At 42.6% G+C, this 12,392-nt stretch overlaps 1 protein-coding gene across 1 annotated transcript; it reads left to right on the forward strand.

The window, feature by feature from the left end:
• Nucleotides 1-21: 21 nt before the first annotated feature.
• On the forward strand, nucleotides 22-12,152 carry LOC139322502 (acyl-CoA dehydrogenase family member 11-like). The gene is made up of 14 exons (XM_070951648.1): nucleotides 22-117; nucleotides 1,429-1,661; nucleotides 3,322-3,421; nucleotides 5,120-5,237; nucleotides 5,798-5,940; nucleotides 6,069-6,215; nucleotides 6,923-7,017; nucleotides 7,787-7,886; nucleotides 8,416-8,556; nucleotides 8,942-9,034; nucleotides 9,680-9,787; nucleotides 10,559-10,730; nucleotides 11,404-11,470; nucleotides 12,026-12,152. Exons 1-14 carry the CDS (start codon nucleotides 37-39, stop codon nucleotides 12,150-12,152), a joined length of 1,725 nt encoding a protein of 574 aa, XP_070807749.1. The 5' UTR covers nucleotides 22-36.
• The last annotated feature ends 240 nt before the right edge of the window (nucleotides 12,153-12,392 follow it).

Raw genomic sequence — 12,392 nt, forward strand, 5'->3', positions numbered from 1 at the left:
GCTGCGGAGCGCTCCAGGACCCCTCTCTCTGCAAACATGGAGGCGCCTCGGATAGGGAACCCCTATCTGGAAGACCCCTTGCTCCAGGGTTACCTAAGAGCCCATCTGCCCACCCAGGTGGGTCAGCGCCAGGCGGGGACTCGGCGGTGGGAGCAGCAGGGTTGGCTCGGCGCTTCTCCTCTTCCTTTGCTGCCCTTGGCCCCCTCCCCACTGCTTTTGCTCCTGCGCCCCTGCTCAGGTCCCTTGACCGGATAGGGACTGGAAGGTGAGGGAACCGCAGCGCTAGATGAGCGAGGATTCCTGCCCGGGCCAAGGGGGTGGACTAGAAGACCTCCGAGGCACCTTCCAGCCGGAGGGTTCTAGGAGAGTGCCAGCCAGGTCGGAAAGCTCCAATTCTCTGCGTCTCAGATTTGGGACCGCTGCCTGCCTCGTGCTTGCAGGGGCAAAAAGCAGAAAAAAGGGAGAAATTAAAATACTGGAGGCGGGAAAGACCTTTCCCTGTTCCTGGGACTAGAGCAGCGCTTCCCGAACTTGTTCCTTCATTCCCCAAAACTGCATGTCAGGAGGTCCTTTTTACTTAATGTAGGTAAAACTCTTTAAGTCTATTTAGATATTCTTATTGGGATTGGGTAATGGGTTTGTGCCTTGTTACCATTATATATATTAAAAAAAAAACTCTGTTATCCAATTTTACAAGGACTAAAGCTGCGCAAAAGGCACTTTGGCTTCCAGGCACAGCTCTTACCTTTTTAATGCAGAGGTTAAAGCGCAAAGACCAGTTGTTCTTTTGTAATGGGAAGTAGACCAAATGGGATAAATACTTGTCTAATCCTTTTGGTGTGACATGCCAACTAGAACTGGGAGAGCTGCTCAATTTCTGTTCCCCAATGCATGAACATGTTTCAGATTCAGTACCAGAGACAGCTGATCAGGAAAAGGAACTTTGTTTCAGAGATGCCTTTCCAACGCTGTGCTGTATTTTCATCGTTTCACCCCAAAAATGGGTGATACGAATGCAGTGAAAGAATATAGAATAATAGGGTCGGAAGGAACTTTGGAGTGAATTGTAATGAATATGTGCAGAAACTTCAGGCTAGTTACCAGCTCACATGTATTCCGAGTGTTCTTTAGGAAAGACACTGAGATGTAACCAGATTGTACCAACCACAAATTTAGCTTGAGGTTTGAAGAAGCGAGAGAGAGAGAGAGAGAGAGAGAGAGAGAGAGAGAGAGAGAGAGAGAGAGAGAGAGAGAGAGAGAGAGAGAGAACAAGAAAGCAACATTTCAACTTACCTTCCTTTATTCCTCTTTACTTTCTGGTTGTCTGTGGAGATTCTCAGTTTTCCTGGTCATAATTCTCTCAAATGTGCTTTTTCAAAAGGCAACTTTCTGGTTCCTGTCTTTCATATTTATGCATTGACCTTGTAGGTGTTTGCTGAGGTGAACGTTGACCTGGAACGGTTCGGAACTCGTTTGAGAGATGAAATTGACTCTTTGGGTCGTGAGTGTGAGCTAAACCCTCCTAGATTATTGCATTTTGATGCCTGGGGACAACGTGTGGACCAAGTGATCACCTGCCCAGCCTGGAAGAGGCTGAAGGACATCTCTGCTGAGGAGAGCCTTGTGGCTGAAGGTTATAAAAGGAGATATTCCTGTTGGAGGTACTGCTGTGGTTTATGGGAGCCATGCAAAGCCATGTGAACCTGTTTGGGTATCTCTTGCATATTCTTGAATCTTAGCATGGCTTAATGTTTGGTAGGATTCTTTTTTGTAGTAATAATTAATTAAATTTAGATGGTACCCAACTCCCAGTAAATCTCTGACGGAGATGGGCAGTTTAGAAATAGGAAACACAAACACACATGTCATATTAAATGACAATGTGTACTTTATGTTGCCTAGTCATTGAGTGCTTTGCACCAAGGACTGTTTTTGCTATACTTTTCCTTTTTTTTTTTTTTTCAAAATAATGACTTGTATTAAAGTTTTAAGATACACAGATAAAAAGCTAATGCAAATTAAGAAAAATATTAAAAAGTAAAAACAAAATATAAAAAGTGCAGAGAAAAATATAAAAATATATAGTAAACAGGAAAAAAGATATCCAAAGACTTGACTTCCCCCATCTCGCATGTACAAGCAATTTAAATAATTTATCATAATTCCCAAGTGCATTGTTTGCAAATATCCTGGAATTCTTCCAAAGTTAGAATATTTTGCTCCATTCTGTATTGAGTCACTTCTCTTTTAATTATAATCTTTAGTTTGTTTTAGTTCTATGTTCAACCTTCAAAGTCCTTTTATCATGGTTTGTTCTAATCCACAATATTTTTCCCACAGGAAGGTTTATTATATTTAATTTCAAAAACTTCCTCTTTTTACAGAATTCTAAATCATCCATAAGATGAATTATTATAATTTTTTTTAAAAAAAAATAAATCTTTATTTACATTTATAGTTAAAAAAGAAGACAACACACCACACAAATAACAAAACAAAACAACAAAAAAAAAACATAAATGCATATAGATAATGCCTTAGTAACCTAATATTTAGTACAAACCTATACAATAAATTCATACTACATTCCGGGGGAGACAGAACAACCTATTTTAAATTTATAAATCAGTCGGGTCTATCCGACTTCACTTTATGTGTATAATAAAATATTTTCAATAAATACGTCTATTTATATTATTCTGATTTTGATTTTGATTTTCTTTTCAATAGCCAAGTATACCATTTTTCCCAAGATAAACATGTTTGCGTTTGGTCTCTATCTTTCAATTTTTTTGTCAATCTATCTGCTTCCGCGCAGTCCAAAATCTTCTTTATTATTGCTTCATCTGATGGGATATTTTTATCTTTCCAGAATTGAGCAAATGTTATTCTCGCTGCAGTAATAATATGTAATACGAGGTGCCATGAATCTTTTTTAATGTTTTCTGGTTTATAATTATTTATACACAGAACTATCCCCTCTCCCTCACATCACTGCCACTGGTCTGCAGAGCCAGAAAGGTTAGGGACTGCTGCTCTAAGCCTTCTGGAGACCACTGTCATACATTCTCACTGCAGGGAGCTGCTGTCTGCAGCGGGTGTGGGTGATCCCCAGTCCTCTCTTTCTCTGGAGAGGAATTCTGAAAAGCTGGTTCCTATATCAGCTCCTCATTCCACTGCACTTTTGGGCTCTCCAGTAACCAACTTCTTTACCATTGCTTCCTTGGAAGTCCTTTTCCCAGTAGTGTTTTAACTCTGGGAGTGACAGGACATTTTGTGGAGGCACGCCAAATATAGCTTCATATATTTCTCTTTTCATAGCCGTGTTCATCAAGCTGCCAAGCTCTATCTTTTTATATTTCCTTCTGCTTGCTACACGTCCCCTCTAGCCATGACAGATGGAGCAGCAAAAGTAATTGAGGTAAGCCTTTAATATTCAACAGGTGGGACTGTTGGACTAAGCAACTCTTCTTATTATTTAATACCTCCAAGTGTACTTACTAGTGTCTGTAAAATAAACTCTATTGTATCCTCTTAAAGAACAGATTGTTAAATTTATTGGAAAGTCACATCCATTTTGTACCTGTTGAATAGTCATAGCTCTTTCCATCTACACCATCAAAAAATTCCTTGAAGGATGGTTGGATTCTGCCCCTCCTCTCCCCCCGCCCCCAGCAACACTCCCAGGATCTGGTTCCAATTTCAAATCATTTTACTTTGTAAGCCATCCAGAATCATCAAGAATGAATTGGGCGGCCATGTATATTTTCATGAATAAATAGATATAAGTCATAAATCATGTCCTGTCACTCCCAGAGCCCGTACAACAATACTGGACCTGTGTGCCAAAAGCCACAGTTAATGATGCAACTTAACAACTGGTTCTCGAAATCATCTTGACAGGGAAGAGGTGAGCATTTGGCTGCTGTGATCGTGGGGAGTAGAAAAGCTGGTTGGACCACAGCATCCTTCAACTGCTGCCTATTTGCTGCTACTGTTGGTGGGATCAGCAGAAGTGTGGTAGCACACTCTGATGGCTGATTTACTAAGTCCAGAAGTCAAAGGCAGACCGGTTGACTTTCTGCAGATAAAAGGTTTATGCAGCAAATGGGTGAAGCAGCCAGAGCTGAAGGCACAAGAATAATTGTCAAGCCAGCGCGTAAGGGGTCATTTCCAGGCATCACGAAGCCTCCACCAGAGAGATTTTGTAGCCCAGGCTGCAGCTTTTTACTCCAATTCAGCTGGCATTCATTAAGGCTGAAAAGCCAACCAGGAGAACAACTCAAGGCATCCTGTCTTAGAAGGAAGACTTGGGGCACCTTTTAATTGGAAGTAGCTGCATGGGTTAATCCAGCTCAGAGTCTTGTGTGTTAGTAGGAATTGATTTTGGAATCGATTCCAGCCTGGTTCCCCTCTGTGGTGTTACATATAGTACCAAGGCCTTGGTGATTGTCCCACTCCTCTGAGCATGCCTTAGGCCATGACAGTTGAGAGCTGAGGGTGTAACATCTCTGGAGATGCTACCTTGCCTAACTTTGCTGCTCAGCAACTTTTGCCATGAACCTGTTTGGCAGCTACCCTTCTGTGCCAGGGTTCCTGACTTCCTTGCTGCTTTTGATATTAGATGCAAGTATGATTATAATGAAGGGATGCGGTGGCTTAGTGACTAAGACTCTGAGCATATTGATCAGAAGGTCGGCAGTTCAGTGGTTCGAATCCCTAGTGCTGCATAATAGGTGAGCTCCCGTTACTTGTCCCAGCTTCTGCCAACCTAGCAGTTTGAAAGCATATAAACAAGTAGAAAAATAGGGACCCCCTTTGGTGGGAAAGTATTGAGTCATGCTGGCCACCTGATCACGGAGACGTCTTCGGACAGCGCTGGCTCTTCAGCCTAGAAATGGAGATGAACACCACCCCTAGAGCTGGAAATAACTACCATGCATGTGCAGGGGAACCTTTACCTTACACCTTATGATGGTGAGCACTGTGTACTTTTAGTCCTCTTGCTTGTGTCATCCCATCTCACATAGGAAATGAAGGGCGGGCTGACAGATATTTCATCTCTCCATCCATCTATATACAATATCTGCCTTTTGTCTCTTGCTTGCAACTCCAACAGTCTTTAGGTATCCCAAAACCCCTGGAAGAAGCCTATGCTCATTTGACATCAGGTGACCCCAAGACATTCTGGATCTCTGGCCAATGGATGACTGAACGCAAAGGCGGCTCTGATGTTGGTAAGGGGATGCAACATGGGAGACCCAATCCTTTCTTTCTGAAATAATACAGGTTAGCGAATAAGATTGTATTTGGGTAGGCTGACTTACTCAACAGTCTGCATTTAAAGAAATTTACATTCATATGTTAGGCTATTTTCCCAGGCATGTTTTCTGTGTGTGTGTGGGGGGGGGGGGTTTGGGTTGCTACATTTTGAATTTATTTATGTATGCTATTCTATAAAAAAGGGAATGGGAAATCCATAAACTACAACTTGCACAATGGCTACACAAGTTACCGCCTTCTAGATTAATCTTCAATGCAGTTCTTCTGCAATCACAGATGGCAGATAAAATCAGATATCTTGTTCACACAGAGGCTACCCAATATCCCTGATGAAACACCTCTTCAGTCCAACCTACCTCACAAGTTTGTGCTGGGGAAAATAAGAAAAGGGAGTTGCGAAGGTCACCATAAACTCCTGAATGGAAAGCAGAAGCAAAATTTAATCAACCAGTGGTCATTAATCCTCTTTTAGGGAAAATTCCCAGCCCCAAAATGTATTTTTTTTTTTCCCCAGGAGGTGGAACAGAAACTGTTGCACGGGAACTTCCAGATGGCTCCTACAGCCTGCATGGATTCAAATGGTTCACATCAGCGGCTGATTCAGACATGACGCTGACCCTGGCAAGGATCGTGGGCCCTGATGGGCAAGTAAAACAGGTCAGTTTCCCAGGCCAATCCAAAGAATATGAAACAGCAGATTGCAAGTAGTTACAGTAGTTCAGTCAGTAATGTCCGAATTCCAGCTCCATTTATTTGGTCTGACACTAGCATCTTTTGTGTGGCAGGGCTCCAGAGGCCTCTCGCTCTTCTACCTGAAAATATATGAGGATGGGAAGCTGAACGGCATAAAAATAGAGAGGCTGAAAGAGAAGCTGGGCACGAGGGCGTTGCCAACGGCAGAGCTGTTGCTGGATGGAGCTCGAGCACATCTGGTAGGAACCACGGAGGAAAGTATTTCGTCCGTTCAGGACATTGAGAGGAGCACAGAGAGTGCGGTCAGGCAGGGAAGGCTGCTGACTTTGAAAGGAGGGAATCAGCAAGATGGAAGGGCTCACTTAGACCAGCGTTTTTCAGGCTTGGCAACTTTGAAATATGTAGACTTCAATTCCCAGAATTCCCCAGCTAGCATATGGATTTATACCAGTAGGTGGAAAAGCTATGCAGGGGAAGATCCTCACCTTTAGTGTCTGGTGCGGCTTACTTCAAACGATTTCTGTTGTTTTTAAAACTGTTAGCAGAAAAAAAAAAAAGCTTGAGACTTCTGAACAATGGTTCAAAAAAATTTTGACCCCAGAGGATGGTACAATAGGCCTCTTTGGTGCATTCAATTGCAAACATGGTTTTAGTATCGTATGTTGCTCCTTTGCTTGAATTGTGTGTACTCAGCTTTATGGTTCCTCTGATACACAGACTTTGTACATTTTTAGAATTCGTTATTTAAATTGAAAGGTTGGTTTGTAGGTCCAGTCTTCCTGCCTTTGCTTCAAGCCAAATGCTTAGAGCTTTCTCTGATCCTGAAAATGGTATTTAAGAATTTTTTTTTTTTTTGGAAATGTACCACTGCTGCCCATTTAATTGCAATTAGCTTTTTAAGGGGAACCGAATCAAATCGTTTGAAGCTGTTCCTTGTTGCTTTCAGATCTCTACGGAAGGCCAGGGGATACCTTACATTGCCAACATGTTGAACATCGCTAGGATCTATAATGCTGTGGGTGCAGCAGGAAGTATGAGAAGGTGATTTTCAAGCCTGAGAAGTAAAAGCAACTAAGAAAAACTATATCTGGACAAAATTAAAAGTAATTCAGTTCTACTGTTATCTCAAGGATAATTGGGCAAAGAGTGAGAACAATTGGGAAAATGTAATTTGGCATGTCCTAAATTTAAAATTGCTAAAGATGTGATGACATCACCTGAAAATGTTGGTCAACTTCCTGCAAACTATAGAGGATTACTCAGGTGTATTAAAAGCATTTCAACATCGTCACACACCTATCTGCAAACTTTGTTTTAAGCAAAAAGAATATGCCAAAAAAAAATACCCATTTTGTTCTCCAGTATTGGCAGCATGTGTTGTTGTCTGCCTGCAGCCTGCAGAGCTGGCAGCAGAGCCGGACAGTGAGGAGGCTGGGGAGGAACATGGGTTCCTGAGTGGAGGGGTTGTTCCCGTAGTCTGTATAACGAGAAATGGAAATAATTTTGCTACCTAGAGGCTAGATTGATAAAGAGGAAAAAATTCCTAGCATTTTTATTATATTAATGTTATATCCCTCCAGTGTATAACGTTATATATTATCTTCGGTGATATCAGAAATAGTAGAGGTCTCCTGTGAGAGCAAGGGGTTGGACTAGATGACCTACAAGGTTCCTTCCAACTCTGTTACTGTTACAGTGTTATGCCTTAATTAAAGAATGAAATTAAATGCTGGGAAATAGCAGAAATACATTTTAAAATGCTGCAAAGGCAGCAGTTAATGCCTGTGGCTGGCTTTGTTCCCATCCATAGAATGGTCAACCTGGCACGGGATTACGCCACCAAAAGGGAAGCCTTTGGAAAACCCCTCAAAGATCACCCTTTGCACATGCAAACTCTGGCACGAATGGAGGTGAGCACACGCCCTCTTGGGTCCAGGGGTACTTGGGAAAGATTCCAGAATGTTCTCCGACGATTGTTTGGAATCAGATGCCAGTGTAGGGAGAGTAGCATACAATTGGAGAACTTTAACAACAGAATGAAGCATGTAAGATTCAGAAAGTTTAACCCACTATGGAAGGAGAGGTAGTTTGCTGTAGTGGTGAGGGCACAAGGCTGGGAAATGGGGACTTCTAGTCCGACCTTAAGTCCAAAGCCAGCGGGGTGACCTTGGGCCAGTTACGCGCTCTCAGCCCTAGGAAGAAGAAACAGGCAAGGGCAAATCCTTCCGAAATCCTTTCCAAGAGAACTGCAGGGATTTGTCCAGGAATTTGCTACACACAGGGAAACAGCCATTGCCACCCGCAAACCATGGTTTGTAGTTTGCCATGTGATTATTGTTCCGGGTAGTTGTAGAGGGAGGAAGCAGGAGGAGGAAGGGAGGAAGTTGCCGGCCTCGAGGTGCCGGTTTGCTCAGACGAACTGCCTTCCCACTTGTGCAGGTGCAAAGCCAAGCAGCGTTCCTGCTGCTGATGGAGCTGGCGAGACTGCTTGGCCTGGAAGAAACGAAGGCGGCGACGGAGCAGGAGAAGCACCTGCTGAGGCTGCTCACCCCTCTTGCTAAACTTTATACTGCAAAGCAGGTCACGCTCAGTTTGATGCCATGGGCTAATCAGTGTCCACGACTGGCAAAGAGGGCACCTATACAGGGCCATTGAGTCTACGGGATCAAAGAATTGGGAATCATAGTCAGCCCCTCTTCCCCTAACGATGTTTATTCAAAGGCATCACTTTTTGTCACAAACTCATGAAGGCAGAATGCCTTTGAATGAAACGGGTTTGTCATAAGAGGGGCTAGTGGGATCCTGGTTATTTGGTTTGGCAGAAGACCATAAGCAAACAGGCCCCTGAATCCTCAAGTAAATTAGATAAAAGATCAAATGCACAAAAGCAAAAACATTCAAACATTTACGTATCTGGAGCCTGGCAAATTTGTCAGATGTGTAAACAAGTCAGTTTGTGTTTCAGGCGATCGCTATGAACTCGGAAGGCCTGGAGTGTTTTGGAGGACAGGGCTTCATGGAAGACACAGGTGTGCCTGTTATTCTTCGGAATAGCCAGGTAAAGAAGCACTGGACTTTTTGTTTTTTACTCCTTCTTTACTTTCTTGCATCCTGCTGCTAATTTAGGGAGAAAAAGCAGGAAGAGAAATTTGCACCTTATTTCCTTTGTTTCACTTTTTCTTCCTGACATTCCTTTTGTTATCGCAGAGTTCTGAGATCATGAAGAAAAGGGAAAAAGGTAATTCAGGCCTCTGAATACTCAGAAAGTACTTTCTTAAGGAATGCAGTCTCTTATAATGAATATTTGCCTTTGAAAAAACAATAATAGCATTCCATATCACCTGAATGTGTTCCAAGTGCATTTGGAAAATAAATTCACTTACAAACCAAACTATTTAAAAATTACATTTCTAAGGTCATTACTGAGAACTGCTATATTTTGAAGCAATTCTAGTGAGAATAACATATAAAAGATCTTTCTGACCACATTAATGCTTTTAAAGTACAGAACTTTCGTTCATAGAAGGGGGAAAAACCCTTATCCTTGAGTGTTTATAGGGCTAGACTAGGAATGGAAAACCCGAGAATATCATGGAAGCTATTGGGAGACTCTGGGACTGTTATGCTTGGTCAGCCCAATTTATTCCTCCAGGTTGTTGCTTTAGCATCTGTTTCTTGAGCTCTGCTTCCCTTTCACCGGCAGGTGCTTTCAATCTGGGAGGGAACCACGAACATCCTGTCCCTGGATGTTCTGCGCTGCATCCTCAAGAGCCAAGGAAAAGTGCTGGATGTCTTTTTCTCCACTGCCCAGGTAGGCTCTCTGAAGGCACCCATACCTGAGTTTGTCACACCACCTATAAATATTAACATTTGAGATCCACCTAGTAGAAGCAACAGGCTCACTCGGCCTCATATAAAACTGAGGTGGTCTATTGACATTGATTTTTGCTGCCATTGCCCCTTCAGAACTCACCCCACTGTAGTTTGCAGTTTATTTCATCTTGTTCATAGTTAAGAGAAATTGGTTCATGACAGAAATTGGTCTTTTAAGTAGTACAGTCCAAATTTACTGCCACTTCTTATTTTGCCTCCATTCAGGGTGAAAAATGTAGCCTTCATCTGCCAAAGCAGAAACCAGTCCAAGGGTCTTAAATCTAAAGCACAGGCAGACCCTGAGACCTCTAAAAATGATAATTCCAGAACAACATTTAATGTGTCAGAAGATATGACTGGAGAGGCATTGTATGAAGTACATTTTAGCTAAGTGCAAATGGTTTAAGATCAGTTGTACTAATCCCATCCACAAATTTTAGGTACGTAACTCTCAAAAGACCAGCACAGTCCTTAGCCTGAACCATTACACTGACGTTAGCTGTGACACTGTTCTCCACAGGTGCTTAGGTCACCAGTTCATTTTGAGGTGCCACTAAACCTATCCTTATTTTTTTGCAACTGTCTTGGGGGGAATAGAATCCTATCTTCAGAGAAGTAGCAGTTGAGTAACCTCTTTTGCCAGGCAGAAGTACTGTGAATTATTATGTGCATTTATTCTGTGACTTGGGGGGGGGGGGGTTCCTTGCAGGCCAAGTTGGAGGCAGCTACCCGGCAGCCCGAACTGCAGGCTTCTGTGCAAATAATTCAGAATAATCTGCAAAAACTCAAGCAGTTTGTTCGAAGAATGGACTCGAAGGGAGAAGCTGGCTGGCAGCTTGCAGCGAGAGACTTTGCCTATGATCTGGCATGGATCTATGAAGGTAATGAAAGAATTGCCTCAAAATATTTTGCTTCCTTACCACAAAATCATCTCAAATTGTTTGAGTGATGGAGTATACAGAAAACCGAACAGAAGATGGCAGTGATGCGCTACTGTTAGAAATGTAAAAACACCAAAGATAACAGTGCAAGACCGAATTGATCAAGGAGGCAGGAAAACCCACAGATTTTGAGCTGGGATTAAATTTAACATCAGTAAAATTAGACTTCTCTTCTAAACATGGGATTTGAAACAGTGCAACCTGGAGGTTTTAAGTCAGGAGCTCAGCCAAGCCTCTTATTTCTCGCCTTTAGCTGCTGCATCACCTTCCTAAGCATCCTACTGATATTTCACCTTCCCAGGCATGCTTCTGATTATTGAACAGGCTCAGGATTCTTTCCTAATTCCACACCTCATGCTGTCAACTGTTCTCCCAAACCCAAGCTTGGCAGTGGCAAAAGAAGAAGCAGGAAGACCGTTCTTTAGGAGAAAGTGGTTCCTGGAATGCTGCTAACAGGGATTAATAGGAAGACTTTAAAAGGAGCTTGCAAATTATTCCCTACAGTGGAGAATTCCCCATGTGGTCAAGTGTGGAGCCGATTCAGGTTACAGGGTAGATCTCGTTAGGAGGATAAATCAAAAATGTTCATAGACTATGTATTTAATTCCCACAGGAGTCCTTCTACTGGAGCATGCCGCCAGGGCTGGTGCATCGGCCACAAACATCTATGCTGCTCAGAGGTATCCATTAAATCTAACAAGACAGAAACCCAAAAGATTGCACGCATTAACATCAAACACATATCCTGATGAGCAGGGGCAAGCATGTGCATGTGCCATTTAAGTGAGCGGCAGGGGCACGTGCACATTGACCGCTCGCATGGAACGATCTCCTCTCCCCCCTCCCCACCAGTCCGCAAAGCCGGAAACGTTGGGAAACTCTGTTCTAACTGGTTGTGTGAACAGGTTTCCTTCCTGGATTCTGAGAAAATCATTCACCTCTGTCCTAACGAGGGGGTATGCAATAATTTGTTTACACCAGCTCAAAATGGTGAGCCAAAACCTTTCTCCAATTTTCTGATATATATGTGTCATTAAGCTCAAGGCAGATGCCATCAAAGCTTTCTGCTGTATACTCTTATTGAATGTTGATTGTCACAGACCTGCGTCGGTAGCCAAGAGGCGCCATCACCTTTCAATCGTGGCAACAGAAAGCAATGTTGAGGTAGATGGGGTCTGAAACTAAGAAATCCAGTTTGAATTTGAAGGCAGAAGGCTTTCTTCTCTCTTCTGCAGGTGGTGTCAGGAGGACGTCTGCCTTGTGGACAGAGAAGAGAAGGCTGGTTCTTACAATTCTACAGCAGCTTCCCTGGATAAATCTTTGGTGTATGATGGGTATCCTTCTCTGAGAGGAAAACTGTAGCAAGTATCAGCTGATCACTAATAAAACAAAGGACAGGAATACAAAATTAAATCCATATTATTTAACAGTAACGATAATACCTTTGGCTTTCCACAGACTTTAGGTAATGCTGTATATTCAAAGTGTACTGGCAGATGCTAAGTATTATGGCATTCAATTCTCATTTTTACCATTTGACTACCTGTAGTGATCTCTGGCAACTTCTATTCTCTCAATTAAAAGTGATTCTTAATATACTAC

The sequence above is a fragment of the Pituophis catenifer genome, unplaced genomic scaffold, assembly GCF_029215685.1.
Source record: "Pituophis catenifer annectens isolate HBS135680 unplaced genomic scaffold, rPitCat1.0.hap2 SCAF_10, whole genome shotgun sequence".
In the NCBI taxonomy this organism is placed as follows: domain Eukaryota; kingdom Metazoa; phylum Chordata; class Lepidosauria; order Squamata; family Colubridae; genus Pituophis; species Pituophis catenifer.